Raw genomic sequence first — 22,091 nt, 5'->3', positions numbered from 1 at the left:
TGATCAAATTGCAAAAGGAAAGATACAAAGTCTTGGTCAAATGGATACAAATGGTTCCTACTTGCTAGTTCCGGGTGTTAGGGGGCCCAAGTACACTCATGATGTGTAGGAACAGTAAGTGTCAGATGGCTTGATGTATTTTGTGGAGTATCTTGACATCTCATTTCTAAGTGATTAAAGCCAACATAAGACAATACATTGAAAACATTATTGATGATATAATCCTGAAAAACAAAGTATATTGTGACATTTTGATAAATTTACTTTAGGACTAAGTTTTAAAAACCTCTGGAAATGTATCTTTTGGAAACAGTCCCCAGACAGCCATAATTGGATAACTGAATTTAATTTTGAGGGAAAAATTACATATGCAATTCCTGTATTATAAGTTATTTTTACTAGTAATAGAAGAACAAGAGTTTGGTTTTAATACAATGTGGTCATTTAGAATATAAAAGTGTGGAATTTATAATTTAACAGGGAAAGTCATGTCTAATGAGTAGAAAAATACTTTGTAGAATAACTCGCAATTAAATGAGGCTGCTTGTCCCAGTCTTTAAAATTCAGATAATGAACTTGAACAAGAGGGAGGCCAAATCCTATCAGACAGTAAATTGAGAAACTTAGCTACAATTCTAATTCTCGGCTAATAAATACTTTTGACCCTAAGAATACAGATAGCAAATGGATTGTGGACTGGCTTAAAGAATGTCATAAATGGTTTCTGATACTCTTTAAATCCCTTCCTTTGCCTATATTATATGTTAGATACTATACCATGACACAGAAAAGTAAGATTTAACTATGTCAAAAATTATCAGACTGTACAAAGAGAAAATAATTAATAAATAAAAATCTAAATGTCTCAGAATGAATTATTTTCTTAAAAGAACCACATTCTTTTATAATATGGCAAATTACAAATTTTTTTGTTTTTTACTTTAAAATGCTGTCAGTTTTGTTGTTGCAGGGAAAGCATCAGTGTGTGGTGGCAAGGACAATGACTGTACATCCAATTACTTCTTTGTATGTTTATAATAGCTTTGGTGTTGTTACTTACTCAGCCACTTGATCTGAGATGAGATTCTTTTAAATGTTACAGCAGTGTGATGAGATTTTTGACTGTGAACTCCAGAATATGACTATGTATTGTTATTTATCATACTATTCATGAAGCTACACATACTGACATGTTCTCCTAGCACAGAGACTGCAAAATATGTAATATAAATTTGGGATGCTTAAAGCTGATAAAATATTCAAGGGCCTTTTATGGTCTATGTAAATTATTACTTTCTTCTATGATGTCATTAGTAAAGCTTAGCTTCTAAGATTAAATAAGATGAAATTAAGATATGAACAATATGAGTAGGGGGCTATTATCAGATGACTTCATACTGGACATGTAAACAAAATGAATTAGTTTTCTTTAAATTTATTTATGTCTTTAAATTTTCATGTGAAAAACAAAATATGCAATTTCTACATTTCCTTTCTTTTTCTGTGTAATATCACTGACATAGCTATTTCTAGAAAAAGGAGAAAGCTAGATAAGTTCAAGAAACACATTGAAACTAACACTTTAGACACAATGTAACGGTGACACAGAGACATACAAAGTAGGTTTAGACACAGTGTAACAGTGACCCAGAGATGCACAAACTAGGTTTAGACACAGTGTAACAGTGACCAGAGATATACAAATTAGACTTAGAAACAGTGCACCAATGACCCAGAGATATACAAACTAGAATTAGATTTTGTTAACATCACATTTTCCAAAATAGTGCAGTATTTGGACACTCCACCAAATACCTGACGAATGTGGCCAGGATGAAACGTAGGCTTCCACAGTCAGAATGTTTTGTGGATCCTGTTGATGCTTATGTTCTTTTGTTTTGTTTTGTTTTGTTTTGTCTTGTTTTGTTAACTCATCATTTCTTTTCTTTGTCCTCCTATAGAAGGAGTGTAAGAAGGATGGAGGTTGGCACCTGCTATGAGATTCCTACGTGGGAAATACTGGGAACAGAATCCAATTGAAAATCTCCCAGAAGGACTTCCTAGACATGGAGAAAAACTGTGAGGCACCGGAGGGAAGACAGATGAAAGTTAATTGTCTCAGTTTAATCTACACAGTTCTGATGTGGGCATAATCTGTCAATACTGTCAAATATTTAAATATATATATATTTGTGTGTGTGTGTGTGTGCGTGTGTGTGTGTGTGTGTGTATGTGTTTATCTCAGAAGCTCCAGGGACAAATGCAGATACCAGTTTCTATTATGTACATATAATTTTATCTTCCTTGAGGTTGTCACAGCCACCACTTATGAAATAAGGTCACAGTATCAAGGCTCTGTGTTACTTTTTAATGGAGAAATATACTGCCTATTCTTTACCTTCTTACGTGTTTGCATATAGGAACTTCTCAAACCTTTAATTCTGTTTGTTGCTCTAACCTCACTTCTCCCAAATGAAGCAGTTTGAAAGCTGAACATTCATGAGGCTTCAAATTAAATGCTTCAAATAAAACAAAAAGAAAGAAAGAAAGCAATAACAGACGAGCTTTGCTTTTCCTCTGGTCACCCACATGGCAAGAAGGAAGCAGCCGGGCTGTTTGCTGACACCCCTCTAATGATTCTAATCTGACCTTCCTTAACCAGGACTCCTGCCAAATAGCTTCCACAGACAATCTGTGTGTGGGTGGTGACCTCATTGGAATCCAAGAGCAACTGCTAAAAAATACACCACAATAATTGCAAACAAAGCCTTGCTTTGGTGAAGGACTCTTTGGTAGAATCCTGGAAGTGGCTGGAAACATACTCGCTGGAAAGTTTCATAGGAAAGTAGGTCTCTCTTTAAAGCAACACTGGCCACACATTCAAACTCATGTCTTCACTACCACCCTTTTCCCTGTAGTAAAAAGGCGTATGCAACTTTGACTTTTAATCCTTGTCCATCAACTCCATGAACTAATTATGAACATCTAAAATTTAATTTTCAAAATTAATCTTCTGCTATTCTCTTAAGTAGCATTTCTTTGGCGCCATGCTGCCAACAATCTGCCTGAAATGTTCTTCACCATTTCCAGTCTCTAAATATTCTACCTTTGCCCTCATCCCCATTTATCTTGTCCTGTGCCTTTAACTGACAACATCATTCCATAACCTCTGTACAGAAACCAAGAAACCAATAAGATAAAATCAATCAGCCCGTAACATGTGGCTCTACAGCCTCTGTTTAAACTTGTACCTTACGAAACTCTGCCATTCCCTTTGTTGACTAATTAGGACTGAAGCGTCGGCTTCTCTCCTGAATTCTTGTGTCAATCTTTGGATTCCTTGACTTCCTCTCCAGAAAGGGACCTCAAACTTCTTTGGGGCAGTACAGCTCCTCCCAGTATGGCACGCCAGCTCTGAGTCAGCCACAGGGGGCTACCCACGCGCTGTTACATTTTAGAGAAAGGGAAGAGAGCTTCAGCCAGTCTAACCTAGAATTTGGGTAAGGGGATTGAGATGTGCCCTCAAGCCATCAAGTGCCCCAGGTTGACTATGATTCTGAGTGAGGTCGACATGTATCTAGGGTTGTCAGTAACACAGGAAAAACCTTTATTAGATTCGGTCAATTTACCTGCTAACACGTGACAACTCTATTCAGTAATGCTTCCTTTTGACTTGTGTACTTAGGTTCATTAAGAAGCTGTGGGCTGGACTGCTTTTCTTCCTAATCCACAGCGAATGTCGAGTCTGGTCTGCCTCATAAAAGTGCACAGGCCCTTCTGTTTCCTTTTCTCATTGTGAAATTCTTGATATAAACTAAAAATTAATTCATAGAAAAAAGGCATAGCATGTTTTAACACCATCTATATGGGAATCTGTGACACAATTTTGGGAGGTAAATGTATGTTTTCCTTGAGTGCATAAGTATGAACTTCACATTAAATGATAAAAGGGTACCGGGTTTTGATTGTCCTTTGATTGAACATGTAGTTAGTAATTTAATCCATTCTCAAGGCAAATGGCTTCTTTTTATTATGTCACCATTTGTGTATACACATATGCACATACGTGTGCACATGAACATGCTTGTGTATGTATAACAATAATAATCGAATAAGAAGAGTCTATAAAATTGAGAATATGGAGTAGAAGGTTTGGAGACAGGGTACTTGGGAGGTACTAGTAGAAAGAAAGCGAAGGGGAAAAGTAATGCAATTCAATTTTATTAAGACATGTTTTTAAAATACTCTAGATACTTATTAATTTTATTCTTTTACTTTTTACCATTTATTTGAAATGGTGTATCATATAGCCCAGGGTAGTCTAAAAATTACAATCCTATTGCAGTCCCATCTAGCTGTCAGATTCTAGACAGATATCATCACACATTAGAAAAATTAATTTACTGACAGTCATATGATATCTGATATTTAAGGAATACATGCTACATCCCAAATTAGATCCTATTATCTAAATCTTGGAAATTTATCTTTCTTGTGACCTTGTCAATGTTTTGCTATATACATTTATTTTAGGGGTATATGTTTATACCGAGTTTAGGAGAACTTGTTTTAGAAACTATTTGTATCTCTACACTGTCATTTTCTAGCATAGCCCTGTATAAAGGAATATTTACTTAGTGTCTGTTGTTTCATATTCTATTAACCTTGCTATGATTAGTTTTGTTGTTAACCATTTTACTTAAACTTTTCACAAAAGTTTTTGTATGTATCTTTTTAGGAAGCATTTAACTGAATTGTTAAAAACCAATAATATAATTCATTCAATAAAGAGTGATGTGGGGGACCAGCAAGGTGACCCAGCGGGTAAAGGTATTAGCCGCATGAGTGTGATGACCTAAGTTTGAGCCCCAGAAGCTAACTAATGGTGAGAGAAAAAAAAGAGTTTAGGAACTTCCACATGTGCTTTGTGGTAAATGTGCCTCTTACAACCCTCCCTCTCTCTGTCTCTCTGTGTGCCTCTCGTTGTCTTTCTCTGTCTGTCTGTCTCTCTCTGTATCTCTGTCTCTCTCTCTTCACACACACACACACACACACACACACACACACACACACACACACACGAAGCAAACAATAACAAAAGCCAAAAGCAAAACAGAAAACTAAATAACACATGTAAGCACATGTGTTCATGTGTGTGTGGATATGTGCATGGAGGCCAGAGGTCCACACCGTATGTCTGCCTCTATCAAGTTCAACCCTTGATAGGGGACCCACACTTCCTGCTTCTTCTAGCATGTTCTCCAGAGCATTAGCCGCTTTGAGTCCCAGTCCCAGCTCCTAGAGCACAGAACAGTCAAGCTCCTGCCCTCACATTTTCTTTTTCATATTCTGAGCTGTTGGTCTCTAGAAGCTTCCGCTTACCTTTTTCTCCTTGTAGCTTTGTCTAACTAACAGTTGTTTCTTGAATTTACTGTGATTTGAGGTATTTTATATGAATTTTCATCCTCTTGGTTTCTGCCTGACCCTACTAACCCTACTATGTGATTATCAAATGCTGCCGAAGCAGGTTCTAACCCCAAGTGCCTTCTCCCTTCTACGTGTGTCGCTGTGCTTCACAATCGAGCATCAGTGAGACTGCAGTCCAATATTATGATACTTTCCATAAAAAAGAAGCAGAATAAGTACCCATTTGTGTGTCTCTGTGTAAGGTGTGTGTGTGTGTGTGTGTGTGTGTGTGTGTGTGTGTGTGAGAGAGAGAGAGAGAGAGAGAGAGAGAGAGAGAGAGAGAGAGAGAGATTGATTTAGTGTGATTTATTCTGGTGAACAGTGAATGGTAAAAAAGAGTATGTTACTCTTTTATCATTTATCAACACGTCCCTTTTTATATCTATATTATATAGTCCTTCAGCACAGTGAAATATATAAACACCACTGAAAGATCATCATTGCAAATTACATGCCTATGGGAAAAGTTATTAAAACATCATTATCATTTTAAATGTCAATGAATGGACATTTATTTCCTTTATTGGGGTCTTTATTCAAGCTAAAGAAATCTTTATTCTGACACTAGAACAATGACAGTGTCTTACAACTTTCATCTACTCAATAAAGGAGTACTTCTGAGGAAGATGTACAGTTAGATTTCTACATGTCCAATCAGAAATGATGTTATGCCAATTTGTGTTGACTTCAAAATGAGAAGTTTTTCTAGGAAGTTATCAACTGTGTGTTTTAACTTCATGGCTCCAGACGATAAATTCAAAACATGTTTTCTGTAGCCTCATGCCAAGGCGTATGTTTGTTTAAACGTAGATTGTGGTTTAGACTCTTAATTAGTCATTACTTCACCTTAAGCTCGGGATGTGTATCAGTCTAAATAAGAGACTGCTGGCTGAAAGCAGAAAAAATAGATCTCTGCTCGAAGAAAACAGAAGGCACTTCCTCCATCTCGGAGTGTGCGGACAGAGCATAGCAAATTTAGTGCAATGGTAAACACAGACCGGTGCTTTCAGGGGCTAAGAAGATTCCCGGAGGAGTTTCAAAATTAAAATGCATTGAACTCCTTTAGTCTGTCAGTGTTTCACTGGGGAGAGGGTAAGTTCAAAACGTTTTACCTCATTTGCTGAGATTTTCTTCTGTAAGGCTGAACTCAGCCACCTAGCAACAGGGCACACAAAGGACTCCACTGTGGCATAGCTGAACTCATGCTTACTGAGCAGGAAGAAAAGCTGTGTGTAGGAGCAGGACAGAGCGGGATGGCCTGCCATGCCACAGTCACCAGGGAGTCTGGTTTGGAAAATTGTGAAATTCGGAGCAGTGACTTCTGTAAGATTTGTAGACAATCAGGTCTCATTTGGCTTTCTCCCCAGTCCCATGTACTAGAGCACCAGGATACATACATACAGACACACACACACATCTGTGCATGCACACACAGGCACATACACAAACTACACACATATACACACAGGCACACACACTCACACAGGCACACACACACTATACACACTCACACCGGCACACACAGACACATACACACTCACGTCACATCGTTGAATGAAAAGATTCCATTAATCAATCAAAGGCACCCATTTAAGCTTCCTTGTGTTTGAACTCAGAAGCCTGATAAGAACTGTGATGATTATGATGGTGCACTCCCTTCTCAGCTGTTTGAGCATGGATGAAGGAGCTGTGTGAACTCAGATTCTTGCTCTATGAACAGCTATCTCTTGTTCTGACTTTTAAAGCAAGCCATTTGGCAGTGGACACTGCCCCAGAAATAACCTACCTCTTTTTTTCTCAGAAGACAGAAATACCTACTTAACAGTCAGATCATAGTAGAGACCTTGGAAAACAGCTAGATCAAAAATCCCTGTCAGCCACCGCCAGTGAGTGGAATCTGGGCCATGTCTTTCCTCAGAGAATGTCTTCTCTGAAAGGTGAAGGGTCATGCAGGAGGGACAGACACCCAATTACCAAAACAATCACTGAGCAGGCATAGAAAACCTGGATGTAATTTAGGGGCAGAGGCTACTACAAGCACACAGAAAGAAAATGAGGTATTAATTATGTTCTTAATGTTCATGATTACTGGTACATAGCATAAAATCAGACCCAAGGTCTGGAGTGAGACAGAGAGGGAGTTTGGAGGACTTACTGAGAACAGACTCTTGTTTTAACAGCAGCAGCAAGAGGAAAGAGGTTTTGATTGGCTGGTGGGGCTTGCAGTAGAAACTATGTAATGTTCTCTGACAATGGGGAGAAAACTGAGGGACAGGTCCATCTGCAGGGGGACACATTAAAAGCAGCCAGTTGATTCTATTTCCACTGATGTGTGTGTCTGCGTGTGTGTGTGTGTGTGTGTGTGTGTGTGTGTTACTGTTATATTTGGTGTCTGTGCACATGTGTGTACATGTCTGTGTTGTAAAAATTTTATCTGGCTTGAAAAGTCTCTTTTAAAGTGACAAAATCGAAGCCCGTTAAGACAACCTTGCAGAAATTAAAATGTGGCGTCTTCCTCAATAAGGCGAGTCTCTTTTGAGATCACCAACTGTTCATTGTAGTTCAATATATGTCACAGCCCCATAAACAGATACTTTCTCCTCCAAGAAACAGGACTGTAGCAATTTTTCTATTTAGCGTTTGTATATTTGCTCTAATAATATTGAAACTTTTCTATGTCAAGATGTGTATTTTCTATTTAAAAATGTCACATAGCTTTTTGGATGTACCACATTGAACACTTAAGTCTGTTTTCAATGGGCTCCTATGATGTAATAGGGATGATCAACAGGGTGGTCTCAATTGAGGTATAAATTAACAGTGTTTATCTGCATCTCAATGATGCTAGTTTCAACTATAAGATTGAGTTGGTTTAGTTAGTATAGACTTTGCCTTAAACTTTCAAACTTTCAAATTGATATTAGCACTTTTTGCTTCCAAAAATAGGTTTTTCTTCCTAATGTGGGATCAGTTTCTGAAGGATATTTAAAAGTTGCATCCCCATAACTGTACATACAAAGCTAGTGAGGATATATCCTGATGAATGGCTATCACTACACTGGTCTTTGTGTACATTATTTTCTTTCCTTTTTTTTTTTTTTGGTTCTTTTTTTTCAGAGCTGGGGACCGAACCCAGGGCCTTGCGCTTCCTAGGCAAGCGCTCTACCACTGAGCTAAATCCCCAACCCCTGTACATTATTTTCAATGATAGCACATAAAACTAAAAATTCAGTCGTTTCCTTTACTAACTTCTTAATACAGATCAAACTGCTTTCAGACATTAGCCATTTATATATTTTTTCATTGTGAGTCTTCATTGTCTATGTTTTATATATTTCGTTGCTTTGAGAAATATGTGGATCATTGATTATTTATATAAAATATTTTCTTAGCTGATAAGGTTTTACTGTTAAATTCTGTTCCTGATGTCTTTCACTAATTTTGTTCCAGAGTTACTTTATAGAGCAGATTCTTACAACTGCTCATTGCTTTTACCTCTGCTTTGAAGCAGATACACTTAAAACGTCATTACTTATCTAGAGTTTTTGTTTCCCTCTGTATACCATTGAGAAATTGAAAAGTAATTCATATGTACGATATCAGAAATAATTAATTGACTAAACATTTTTTCCGAATACTAATGGACAGTTCAACTTACTCATTCTCATTAGCTTGAAATTTTACTTTTTATGCTAGTTTTATGAAATTACATCATCTATTAGCAGATTATTTCATTCCTATAATTATTTCTCTATTCGTTTCAATCTTCGTAGTATTTATTGCTTCGTAGTAATATAAAGTTGTGAATTTATGGGTTGCTGTACTAATTCATAGGCATGCCTTTAAGTTTGATGCTTAAATTTCCAGGTAAGCATTTAATTTCTTTTTCTTTGTTTTAAGAAATGATTACAGACACAGAATGCTAACTGGATTCGATAAGCCCGATGAGCTGATTTTCTTTAAGCCATATTGTAAAACACTGAATACTGATAGTATCAGACACTGATTTGCACATTTTTTCCCCATCTATTTTTGAAGGCATCTTTGAAAGTTCCTTTGTTTGCACTTTCAGCTTTGTTTGTGCGGTTAATTGTGCTTTTGGGTATCATCTTTGAATAGAGTACGTATTATGGTATTGTTTCTGCTTCTGAATAGACTCCTCCACATGTTCTGGTTCAACTATTACTGGTATTTTTGAAAACCTGTCCTACAGCCTGGAGTTTGGGTACTCAGCTTTTATGTTCCCGGCCGGTCGTGCTTCTCCAGACACTTGCCCAGCAGCTCCCTGGGTACAAGAATGAAAGACACTCACACATTCGCTTATTTTCAATATGCTGCCTCACTCAATGGCTGAGCAGTTCTAATCCTGCACCTGCTACCCCAGGCACAGTAAAGGAAGTAGACAGTGACCATTTACCCAAATTCTTACATGGCTCATTGACGCTCTCCTATAGCTCTAAACCTGATTCATCTTCCACCACATCATGGTGACACTCTGTCTCCTTCTGCCCAGTTCCGAGCCTGTGCAACTCTAAGGCTCTGCTCCTTCTTCCTCTGCCCAACCGTTGGCCTGGTATCTTTATTGATTGATCAAAAAAAAACAACTGAGGACAAGGACCTTTAGCGTTTGGACACACAGATTTCTTATTGAATCAAAGCATTAGAACCAATCTCCAACACAGGCCACAGGCTTATTTATTTTGTGTCTAGCTACCATACCACACTCTTTTCTCATTCTTTTAATTTGTATAGACTATCAATATCTGCAAAATATTTGTGGCTTTTCTTTTTGTCTGTATATTTTCTGCATACCTATTTCTTTTCTGCATACCATTATGGGTAGAATCTCTTGAGTGAATTATGATATTCAATATGCCTGACAGATATTCATTTATTATAATTTTGCAAAAAATATTTTTATTAAAGCATTAATCTTTAAGTTAAAAGATAAGATTTTATGCTTTTGATGTGTTGACTGTGATATTTTTATGTAGGTGTACATTGTCAGGTGATTAAATCCACCTATTTAATGTGTACATTACCTAACAGGGATAACACATTCATGATGATAACACTTTCAACCCTTCTGTGAATGTATTCCAGAATATATTTTTAATGAGAGTCATGACATTTTCCAAGTTTTGAGATAAAAGTACAAGCAAGTTTAAAGAGAAGGGCATCTTTGACTCCCACTTTTGGCGAATTAGTAATTTTCATCTCTCTATAATGCCATCTTTTGCAATTATTGGATTTGGGAAAAAATGTTCGACTACATGGCCTCCAAGCTTACTTAAAAGTGTCTAAGTGTTGGCTTTTCCAAGTTGACCTCTTGAGAATCCAGTTGTTTCCATGTTCAGCGCTTTCCTGTAACTATGGTTACATATTTAATCTTTAAGCACGTGTACACTGAGTTTCCAAAAATAACAACCAAAGAAATGGTCTTCTGGTTTTTTTTTTTTTTGGACTGGCTTTGTATGTCAACTTGTAAAGAAATGTACTGTGTTACTATGGAGATAATTAAGATGATAGTAGACAGACAATTCACAAACTGATTAGCATGGCCAGCATGGAGCTAGAACAAGCTTGGCAATGTTCTTAACTAATAACGTCACATACAGGCCTCCAGCAATGGAAGTGCTCTTTATTTTCAAAGCAGCACACGATTGAAAACAATAAGTCCTGGCTTATCTTAGAAACTGGATAAAAGTCGACGCTCACAGGACCTTGCAGTTCTAGAATTAGAGGCCACAGACTCAAACTCCAAAGAGGCAAGGCACCACACATTTCAAACCCTACAGTCATAGATTCTGCTTCAAAGACCTAGGCTTAAAGAAAAATAATAGTGACATTGACGCCAATGGTTGCTTGTTTGTTTTTGTCTCAGGGAAATTTATTTAATGCACCATATCAGTTTTAAAGATTTAATGTGTGTGTGTGTGTGTGTGTGTGTGTGTGTGTGTGTGTGTGTTTTATCTGCCTGCGTGTTTTATACCACATGCCTATGGGTCCTGGGAATTTAGCCTAGGTCTACTGCAAGGTCAGCAATTCCTCTTAGCAGCAGAAACAGTCCTCCTATAGTGCCACTGTCTCAAATTTCTAACAAGCAAATTAGATACAATTTTATCTATCCTATAGGCATTTGTAAAGCTTATATCATTATTCCATAGACAGGTCAAAAACTCTTAAGTGCTACTTACATGCAATTTTCACAATAATACACTCTCTAGATTATTATTTTTATTATTTGAGGGAGAACAGACAATTGCATAATAATTCTTATGACTCTTAGGCATTTTTTCATGTCTCTTTAGATTGCCTTGGCTCAGCTCTTCCCTACACCAGTCAATGATCTTCAATCACTTCCCAGCCCCACTTTACACTACTAGGTCTAGCTTATGTTCTAGGGGCAGTCATTTATGTCATCTCATGCATCCATGATGTTTTTAAGTTATAATAAGGCTTCGATGAATAATCCTTCGGGCAATGCTATTTTAGAGGTTACCAAGAGAAAACTTCTATAAATAGAATTGGTTCCTTAAAATGTAAATGAATGTGTAGCACTTTTAAATATGAAATTTTAGTTAACATGAAAAACAATGGACTTCAGTCTGACATCAATATGCAGGGTTAAGGGATTCCTAGATAATTGGCTTGTCAAAACAAACAACTGGGTGTATCTATAAGAGTGCTTGAATTAGAGGACTGAGCGAGGAAGACCGATCTTTATCATTGAAGCATCATCAGATCACTGAACCACTGACGAGAACAAAGAGAGGGACATAACATTGCTCTCCTCTGGAGCAAACCCTCATTGCTTGCTCTTGATATCAGAGCTCTTGGTTCTCTAGCCAAGACTTGCATTTCCACCAACAGACGAAGCCACCGAGATTCCCTAGAGATCCTTTGGCTTTCAATCTTGCCGCAAAGGGCCGGTGATAAGTTTTTAACCACTAGTTGTGCATGTTCTGCTTTCTCTGCAGGGACTTCAAGGATGCAAACTTTTTTTTATTGCCCCCTCTGCTTCTTTCTCTATTTTCTTAACTTTATATCATTTGCTCCTGACTCATTGCCTCCTATCCCCAAGTTCATAATGTTTTTTCATTTAAACATATATCTACTTGAGAAATGGATCATTTTTCTTTCTTTTTTAAATTTATTTTTTGGCAAAGTTCTAACAATTCAGCTGATACGAAGAATTTCATTTTTTTCAATCGATTCTTAATATTTTGTTGTTTATTTTTATACATAGACTTTGACTAGGCTAAAGTGGGAAGGATCCATTCTCTCTGGAAATAGAGTAGTCTGTTTTTATTTCATTCTTTCTGCTCCCTCTTATTTTTTACAATAAAATATGGGTAAAGGAAGAAAAGGGACGATGTTTAAAACAGTGGCTTTGTGGAAATGAAATTTGTGTTGTCACTGTGGTGAGGGCCAGGCAGCTGAGGTTGAATGATATTTCTAGTTTAAGAGCACCCTCTTCTGTCATTGGAACAAAGCAGTAATTTCTGATCACATAACAAACACATCATGTGCTTTTCATTATGTTTTTTCTACTGTCTTAGAAATTCCCCAGAATTTCATTTGTGATTGCTAATTGGGTTTATGATGACATATGAGTTCCTCTCCCAGTACATTTGAGAACATACTTTAGCATAATGATATTTTCTGTGAAATTATAGATGGCTGATTTGCATAAATGAAATTCATTCATTCACTCATTGCTTCATTTATTCTTTGGTTAGCACATTCTTCAATAGAGCTGTGGCCACATCTGGTAGGTGTTGTGTATGGATCATGAAAAGATGATGAAGTTATGATCTTTTCTATCAATGGAAAAACATGATCTACCCTCATACACTGCCAGTTTTTAAAGATGATAAAAGGGGAGTCATGGTGTTGCCATTTATCATTATAAAATCTAGTTACCATTTGTGCGTGTGCATGTGTGTATGTGTGTGCATGTATGTGTGTGTGTGTGTGGGCACGTGTGTGTGTGTGTGTGTGTGTGTGTGTGTGTATGTGTGTGTATGTGAGATGTGTGGTGGGAGTATTGTCAGAATGCATGTGGAGGTCAGAGGAAAACACTATGGTGTGGATTCTCTTCTGTGATTGGACTCAGGCCTTCAGGATTGCACACAGCTCTCACCTGCTGACCCATCTACACACTATCTGTGAGTTTTTGCTGTGACAAGGTAATAAAAAAGTGTAAAATTATAGGAATGGATTTGCTGTGTATGTTTTTAGAAAATACTTAAATCCTGGTCTGCAATTATAACCCCTCCTGGTTATTAAGTTCTTGGGTGAAAGATACATTTATAGTCTTTATATTAAGTCTTAACCAACACAAGAGTTGGGTATTTGCCCACCCTCTATGTTGTTAAAGTCCATTTTTCTATCTATAACCTTGAGTTTTTACTTACTTTTTATTAGATTTCATTTGGGCTTCTCTTAACTCCAATCAGCTAGCTCTCAGGAGAATATTATTACAACTCAACTAACCCATGCCAACTTCTCCTTCATCATCTCCTACACATTCTTCTTCTCATGGTCTTCTCCCCCGAAGCCTGCAAAACCCCACCTATGTCTCTTCTGCTAAGCTTTTGGATATGGGCATCTTAATTTACCGATCAGAGTTAACTGGGGGACAGGATCAAAGGGGCTACATGTAGGCTGTAGGTCTTAGGAACGCACATTAAACACAGTAAAAGCCAAACCTCAACAAGTGTATATTCAGGATTTGTTTCTTTAGTGAAGTATTTTGAGTATTTAAGAATTTTTGTCTTGCATATTTTAGTATTGTTGTATTTGTTAGATAAAAGCTTTTGCCTGTTTAAGCATTTTTAGCATTAATTTGTGTAGTTATATAGTCATACATCTATAATTATTTATAGTTAAATAGTATATATATAATTATATATATATATTGTTTTCATTTATGTTTTCCCTGATTTTTCAGTTTTCTTCTTGGCATGTTTCTCGTTTAATATATAAACTAGATAAAATTATATATGTGTGTATGTGTGTATCATTCTTTGACATAGTCTGTGTTTTAATTGACTATAATATTTATAGTTATCATAATTGCCGACAGATTTGAATGTACTCTTTCTTGTTGGTGTTTGCCAAGCAATTTCATTAGATTCTGACTCCTAGCTCTCTTCCGTATCCCTCCATATTCCTATACTTAACTTGCTCACTTGTTCGTGGTACCTGCTCTCTGGGATGGACTGATGTTCTTGGTGTACTTAAATGACTTACTATCAGAAACTTTTCTTCCTTAGATCAGGCATAATCTTCCATAGATCAGGTATATTTATGGCATATACACAAAACATATACAGACCACATTATTACAATATGATATGATTAAAATATAATGTAAAAGATAAAATTATTATTAAAAAAGCAGATAACAGTAAATTATAAGAAATTTGCTCATAATCATTGTTTTTAAGAGTTATTTTCTATGAACATAGTTTTTGATTCACCAGCAATGTGTTAATATACTTCTTGGACTTCCTTTGCAGCGCGCTTAAACTTTGCTCCATCAGTTCCCTTCCTGAAATCCCATCTGTCTGTCTGTCTTCCATCATAGCTTGTCCCCCACTTTTGAGCTTTGCATTGGAGAGAAATAAATTTAGTGCTTCTCCATCTGGATTCCAATTGCTAAAGTTTATTTAAGTACTTGAGGAGGTTGCCAGGAATGCAAAGCTCTTTGCTTGTTCAGCTGAGACTATCGAAAGCCAGGGTTGAAGAGGACAGCAGTGCAAACTGCTTTACTGTAAACAGTTGACATTCAAAAGCTCCATCCACTTAGGTGATGTTCAATAAACAGCATATGGCAGCCTTCTCTCTTTTGGGGGGAGGGAGGAGATTTTAGCAATGACTAGAATGCATACCATCTCTGGATCAACTAATATTTTATGGTAAACTTCCATGCTAAATAATATGAGGAAAAGTATAATCCTGAGATGTGATATCAATATAATGGATTTAAAAGACAAAGCACTTTAAGAAAACTCTCTTGAAATTGTTTTATCAATGTTAAAGCCACATCTAAATAAAGAAACAATAAAGCTTATTATTAATTTTATTTAATCGTTTTTATTTTTATGCTATATAGATAGATATAGATATTAGATATGGCGTGCACAAGCCTCTGTTCAGGTTCACACATGTTACTGCAGCATATGGAGGTCGGAGGACTAATTCAGAGAGTCAGCTCTTTCCTTTCACCATGTGGATCCCAGGGTGCAAGTTTGAGTTTATATTCTTTTTGTTTTAATCCAACATAATGATTTTACTGATTATTTGGGAAATTAACAAAATCCACTCTGCTCACACTCAGGTTTTTAGTCCTAGGTACAAAGCACCTTTACTCTCCAAGCTGCCGATTGGCTTTCCTTTTGTTTGGTTTGAAGAGTTTGTTGACATTGTTCTTTGACAATGTTGTGGACGTATAGTGAGCATCCTCATAATCACTCCACAATCTCCCTCCCACTCTTTCACCACCCAGCTCACCAAAACGCCTTTCCCACATTCATGACTTTTGTTGTCGTTAGAGACTTTACATGATACCATGATCATCTTTGTTACCATGGGTTTGAAAGTGTCTACAGGAACCTGAAAAGATTACTAATGGGTACCCAGCTAAAGACAGTAACCTAGACCCCCTCAGTAGCCAATAGGTCTGAAATGGAGGGTAGGCCTCCATAATCTCCTCCAGGAGACAGAAAGGAACAACCTATTCAAAGATATGAGTGTTACCCAAAAATTTTTAAGAATTTAAATAGCTGTTGTTGAGTGTTTTCTAGATATTTATGTGTTTCATTATAATTTGAATATCAGTCTTCAAATAGGTTTTGCAATGAGCAAAGTAATATATCCAGTGCTTTGCTAGAGTAAAATGTCATAAATATAAATATAATGCAATATGCATCATATTCTTTGGAGTTTATGAAACTTTTTGCACAATTCCCTGCAGGATGCAGAAAAAAATAAAAAAAAATTCTTTGATATGCAATACAAGCAATTCCCAAAAGAACTCACAAGACCTGTTTTTGTTTATTTTTGCAATGAGTATGCAAATGTATTCCTTATCTGTACCTTTATTCTTCTTACAAACATCCATCGGCAAGTCAGAAGATAGCCTTGCTTATGAATTAATTTTATTCTTTCTTATTAGGAGAGTCAAATATGCAATTTGAAATAAAATGATAATAGAATTGCAGACATTAGGCTAAACTCACTGAATCTCTTAGTAGCAACAGCAAAAGTCATATGGAATTAGACATCTGTATCAGAAAAACTTCTTTTGAGCTCATACCTGTAAACTTAGGAAACATGAGGCAGGAGGACTATGGCAAGGTCAAGATCGGCTTGGGCTACAGAGTGAGACTCAAAAGCACAAAGAAAAATCTGTTGGAAACAAATCAACATCAAATGCAGGTAATACATATTTTTAAATGCTTCATCCCAAATGCTGGAAAATGTTGTAAGCATGTAAAATTGCATCAAACACTCAATATTTCTTGAAATAATATTAATGTTTTCAAGTCTTGCACATGCAGAAAGTTGTGTACTATTTTCATAATCCAGCATTTTTTACCTGGCAAGTCATATACTGGTTTATGCTCTATTATTTCAAGCCTTGAGACAAATAAGCATGCAAACTGATTTAAATGTTAAAAACAATTAATTCTTACCTACACATGGGACCAAAATTCTCTATTACACAAGTGCCACCATTTCTGCAATAATGTATTGGACACTCTAAAAAAGAAGCACAGTTAATTATAAACATTCTTGTAAGGAAGGAGGACATATTAGAATTAGCTACTGCATTAAACTTTATTTCTGAGGATAACAAGATTCTAGGTTACTAAAAGCTAGAAACTCTTCATGTGCACATTTCTTTCTTCCAATCAGAGCAGGGCTCCCTGGTATTTTAGATGGTTCTTGCTCTCTTGTGCATCCGAGTGACCTACGGTCAAAGAAGATATTTCCCCCTAGATTAGGTACAATCTATTTATCTCTGAGATGTCTGTAAGACATGTTTTTGACCACACTAGAAGTTTGTGTTTACTGAACCATCCTTTATGTGCCAAAGAAGTCTCTGAATGATGTCAGATTAATGTTCTGCACGGATAGTCTGGCATTTCTGTGTATACATATGCCCTGACTGTGTCTATGAGCTATGTCAACACAGTTCCCATTATCTCATTCACCCCAGGCACTTCTCTGTCATTGTGGGCATTACTCCCTATTTTACTATTAGAAAGGGTATTTATTTTCTAACATGGTCTGCTTTTCACCTATTTTCTACTGTAGAAGCACGTTCTGTAGTATACTTACTGACACTGTTTCCCTGATGCATCAAGTCTGGCCAACATTTCTTTTCCCCAAAGCTTGCTTCTCTTATATTTTATTATTATTATTATTATTATTATTATTATTATTATTATTATTATTATTATTATAGCTATTCTTTCCACTACGCCACTTTTTTTTAATATTCCATTCCACCAGGCTTGGGTTTTTGATCTAAACTTCTATCATATTTAAGTTTTAATATAACCAAACACTAATTTTATTCTGACCACCTGTTAAAGATCTCACACTGAGCTAGACCTTGGGAATGTCATGAGTAATGATACTAGCAAGTTAATGCACTTGATGAGGCTTTTATTTCTAGAACCAGTCATCTGAGTTGGAATCTTAGCTCAACTAATATTGAGAAGGTTGTAAATATCTTTGTGTGTCTCCTTACTACTAAACGGAAGTAAAAACAGAATTCTTCTAAAGTTGTGTTGAGGATGTTTGAGAATACATTATCACAGTGTTTGCCTTCTAAGTGGTGACATCATAAAATTATGCAGGCATGAAGCCAGGCTTACTGAACAGGCAAAAGAGTAAGTGAAACACCAAATACATTCTACAAGTGAAACACCAAATACCTTCTATGCACTGTAGCATCTTAGATGGACACAGAAAACTCATAAGAACAATAAGGATGCAATGTTAGCAAAATCCCCATATGCTCTGTACTTTAGAGTCAGAATCCACTTATGCTGGCCATCACACGATGTGTGCTAAAAGCATAGACACTGCTAGGCTTAAATGAATTCAATATGGAGGACATTCATCCTGGCTGGATTTGTGGTAATATGAGAGTGAGATAGAGAGGAGCTCAGAATATGTAGGCTCATGGAAGCCAGGACTTAAAGAAAGAACCCGGCATGTTCCATGTGTAGGAAGGAAACACTCTGTCCAGTAAAGAGGAAATGAAGAATAAAGCATATCTTGTTAAGAGTCCTTTGTAATAGTTGGCAAAGATTGGACATAGTACTACCTGAGCACCCAGCTATACCACTTCTGGGCATATACCAAAAGATGCTCCAACATACAACAAAGACACATGCTCCACTATGTCCATAGCAGCCTTATTTATAGTAGCCAGAAGCTGGAAAGAACACCGATGCCCTTCAAAAGAGGAATGGATACAGAAAATGTGGTACATCTACACAATGGAATATTACTCAGCTATCAAAAACAACGAGTTTATGAAATTCGTAGGCAAATGGATGGAACTAGAAAATATCCTGAGTGAGGTAACCCAGTCACAAAAACAAAAAACAACAAATAAAAACAAAAACAAAACCCAAAAAAACCACATAGTATGCACTCACTGATAAATGGATATTAGCCCAAAAGCTTGGATTACCAAGGTCCAAGATACAATCCACAGACCACATGAAGTTCAAGAAGAAGGACAGACGACCAAAGTGTGGATGCTTCAGTCCTTCTTAGAAGGGGGAACAAAAATATTCATAGGAGCAAATACGGAAACAACGTTTGGAGCAGAGACTGAAGGAAAGGCCATAAAGAGACTGCCCCATCTGGGGATCCAGCCCATATATAGACAGCCACCAAACCCAGACAATATTTCCAATAAAAAGAAATGCATGCTGAAAGGAGCCTGATATAGCTGTCTCCTGAGAGGCTCAGCCAGAGCATGACAGATACAGAGGCAAATGCTAGCAGCCAACCATTGAACTGAGATTGGGGTCCCCACTGGAGGAGTTAGAGAAAGGGTTGAAGGAACTAAAGTGGTTTGCAATACCACAAGAACAACAACACCAACCAACCAGAGCTCTCAGGGACTAGACCGTCAACCAATGAGTATACATGGAGGGACCCAAGCTCCAGCTGCATATGTAGCAGAGGATGGCCTTCTTGGGCACCAATGGGAGGAGAAGCCCTTGGTCCTGACAAGGCTCCATGACCCAGTGTAGGGGAATGTCAGGGCAGGGATGTGGGAAGGGTTGGGTAGGTGGGAGAACACACTCATAGACGCAGGGAGAGGGGAGGGGAGTTATGGATGGGAAACCAGGAAAGGGGAAAACAGTTGAAATGTAAATTTAAAAAAAATCCAATAAAAAAATAATTGGCAAAGTGATGGTTGTTCCCTAAAGGAATAGACTAAGACTGGGACAGAGGGATGAGAATTGCAAGAATTCATAATAGACTAAGGTTCTGAAGTTGAACCAGTTTCATGATTATTTGGAGGAGTAGAGAATACTGTTCCCATTTCTAGCTGGGCCACTGGCTAACCTGTGGCTTCATTCACATAGTTGAATGGTTGATGGGGAAGAAAAATTACACAGGGAAAGATGATGTTGTCTTGGGGTGGTTAAGGGACATGCAAAGGGAAGCACTCTCTGAATCTCCAAAGCATGGAAATCTGCAGCTGTGTGACCCCTTTGAAATGTGGGTCAGTCATGAATTGAAAGCTTTCCTTTAGACTCAGCCGCCATTTCTTTTTTATCAAATCACTTTAGGTCACTGATATAGGTCGAAGGAGGCAAACCAATAGGAGTTAGCCAAGCTTGAGAGAGAGAGAGAGAGAGAGAGAGAGAGAGAGAGACAGACAGACAGACAGACAGACAGACACACAGACACAGAGACACAGACACAGACACAGAGACACAGAGAGAGATTGAGAGCTTAACTTGGGAGAAGGAAAAAATATTTATGAAGAAAAAGAAATGTTATGCAGACACTGTTTGATTAAAGTGGGATACTGGAGGAAAGGTTCTTTGAGAATGATTGTCTAGCCAGTCCCAGAACATTCCAATAACATTAGGAAAGGAAAGGCTGGGGGAGGCAGGGGAGTCTGAAAATAGCATGTGTTTTGTATCTACTGTCAAGTGTCATTTGGGGTTTCAAACTATTTCAACAATTTGCTTTTCCAGTAGTGTCCTTCCCATCTTGGCCTCCCATGGTTTTATTTAAGTAACTAGAGGTTACAGAGTTGGCAATGAGAGTAAATCCTTGTTCCTCCTTAATCAGAACAGACTTAAAATTTCCTTCCAGAAATTAGATACTCTAAGAAAAGGAGCCCAATAATCATGAGACACAAGTAGATGAAAATATTTCATGCTTATTTCTCCTAAGTGCAGTTTAACATTTATCAAATAATGGTTTTGTTTTATTGCAGAAAGTCAAACCAACCAAATGCACAAAATAAAAACAAGCAAACAATAACATAACAGAAAACAAAAACAAAAATACAAGCATGAAAGTGTGATGCTCTAAGGCTTCACAATGTATACCGCAAGCATTGCCAACTTCCTCATATTAGTGTCTGGAGACATTACTATTCGCTGTGGTCATGATGAATGGAGCTGCTCATCAGTGTGATGCTATGGAGACATTGGGATGTGTTTCTTTGAATCCAACAGAGTACTGGGGAAAGAACCTAGAAGCTGATTAGAGCAAGTGGCATTCTGCCACTGGTGATGATCGTAGTAGTGTATTTGTGTTTCTTTGTGCATGTTTATGTGTATGTGTGTACGTGTGTACGTGTGCATGAATGTGGAGGTCAAAGGATAGGCTCAGATGTTTTTCCACATTACCATCATCCATGCTTTTGTTGTCTTTATTTTCTTGTTTCTTGTTTAATTGTTTGCTTCTGGCAGTGCCTCTAACTAGCCTACAGATCACCAACCAGACATCGACCAGTCTCTGACGCCTTAGGACTTAGAATAGAAGTGGACCAGCATGGTAGACTTTTATTTCATGTATGTATGTATATATGTATGTATGTATGTATGTATGTATGTATGTATGTATGTACGTATGTATTATCTGTCTGTCTATCTATCTATCTATCTATCTATCTATCTATCTATCTATCTATCTATCTATCTATTGGTCAATTTCCTCTCCTTGGGCTTTCAAAGAAAGTACTTCGCAGAATGACCTGTCCTGTTCCTAGCCTCAATGCTGGCATTTTGACAGAGTTGTGGATTATTTCTGTGAAGATGTTATACATTGATAGAAGTTCATTAATGGAAATTAAGACGATTTTCATTTTAATCTTCTCTGAGAAATTATGAACACTAAATGAAGTGGAGAAGAGATGAATATGGTTTGTTACAAATGAAGAGGTCCATTATTTTAAGAACATAATGGAAGGATCCATGATAGCACATTACTATGAGAATAAGGCCCATTGTTCTGTAGCATAGTGACCTTTCATTGGCCTGACCCCCTGACCTTCATTATTATGATCCTGTGTCCGGAGGCCAACATAACTCATTGTCATACAATATTTGCGGAGG

The 22,091-nt window shown here is 37.2% G+C and overlaps 1 protein-coding gene across 1 annotated transcript in view; it reads right to left on the bottom strand.

Moving 5' to 3' along the window:
- Nucleotides 1-22,091, bottom strand: part of Malrd1 (MAM and LDL receptor class A domain containing 1) — a 724,504-nt gene that overhangs the window by 67,312 nt on the left and 635,101 nt on the right. The window contains 1 exon segment of the mRNA NM_001287618.3: nt 17,172-17,238. Coding sequence (NP_001274547.3) covers nt 17,172-17,238 — 67 coding nt within the window.

Source organism: Rattus norvegicus, chromosome 17, assembly GCF_021556685.1.
Source record: "Rattus norvegicus strain SHRSP/BbbUtx chromosome 17, alternate assembly SHRSP_T2T, whole genome shotgun sequence".
Classification (NCBI taxonomy): Eukaryota; Metazoa; Chordata; class Mammalia; order Rodentia; family Muridae; genus Rattus; species Rattus norvegicus.
The sequence above is the reverse complement of the archived record's forward strand: the minus strand, read 5'-3'. Positions and strand labels throughout refer to the sequence as shown.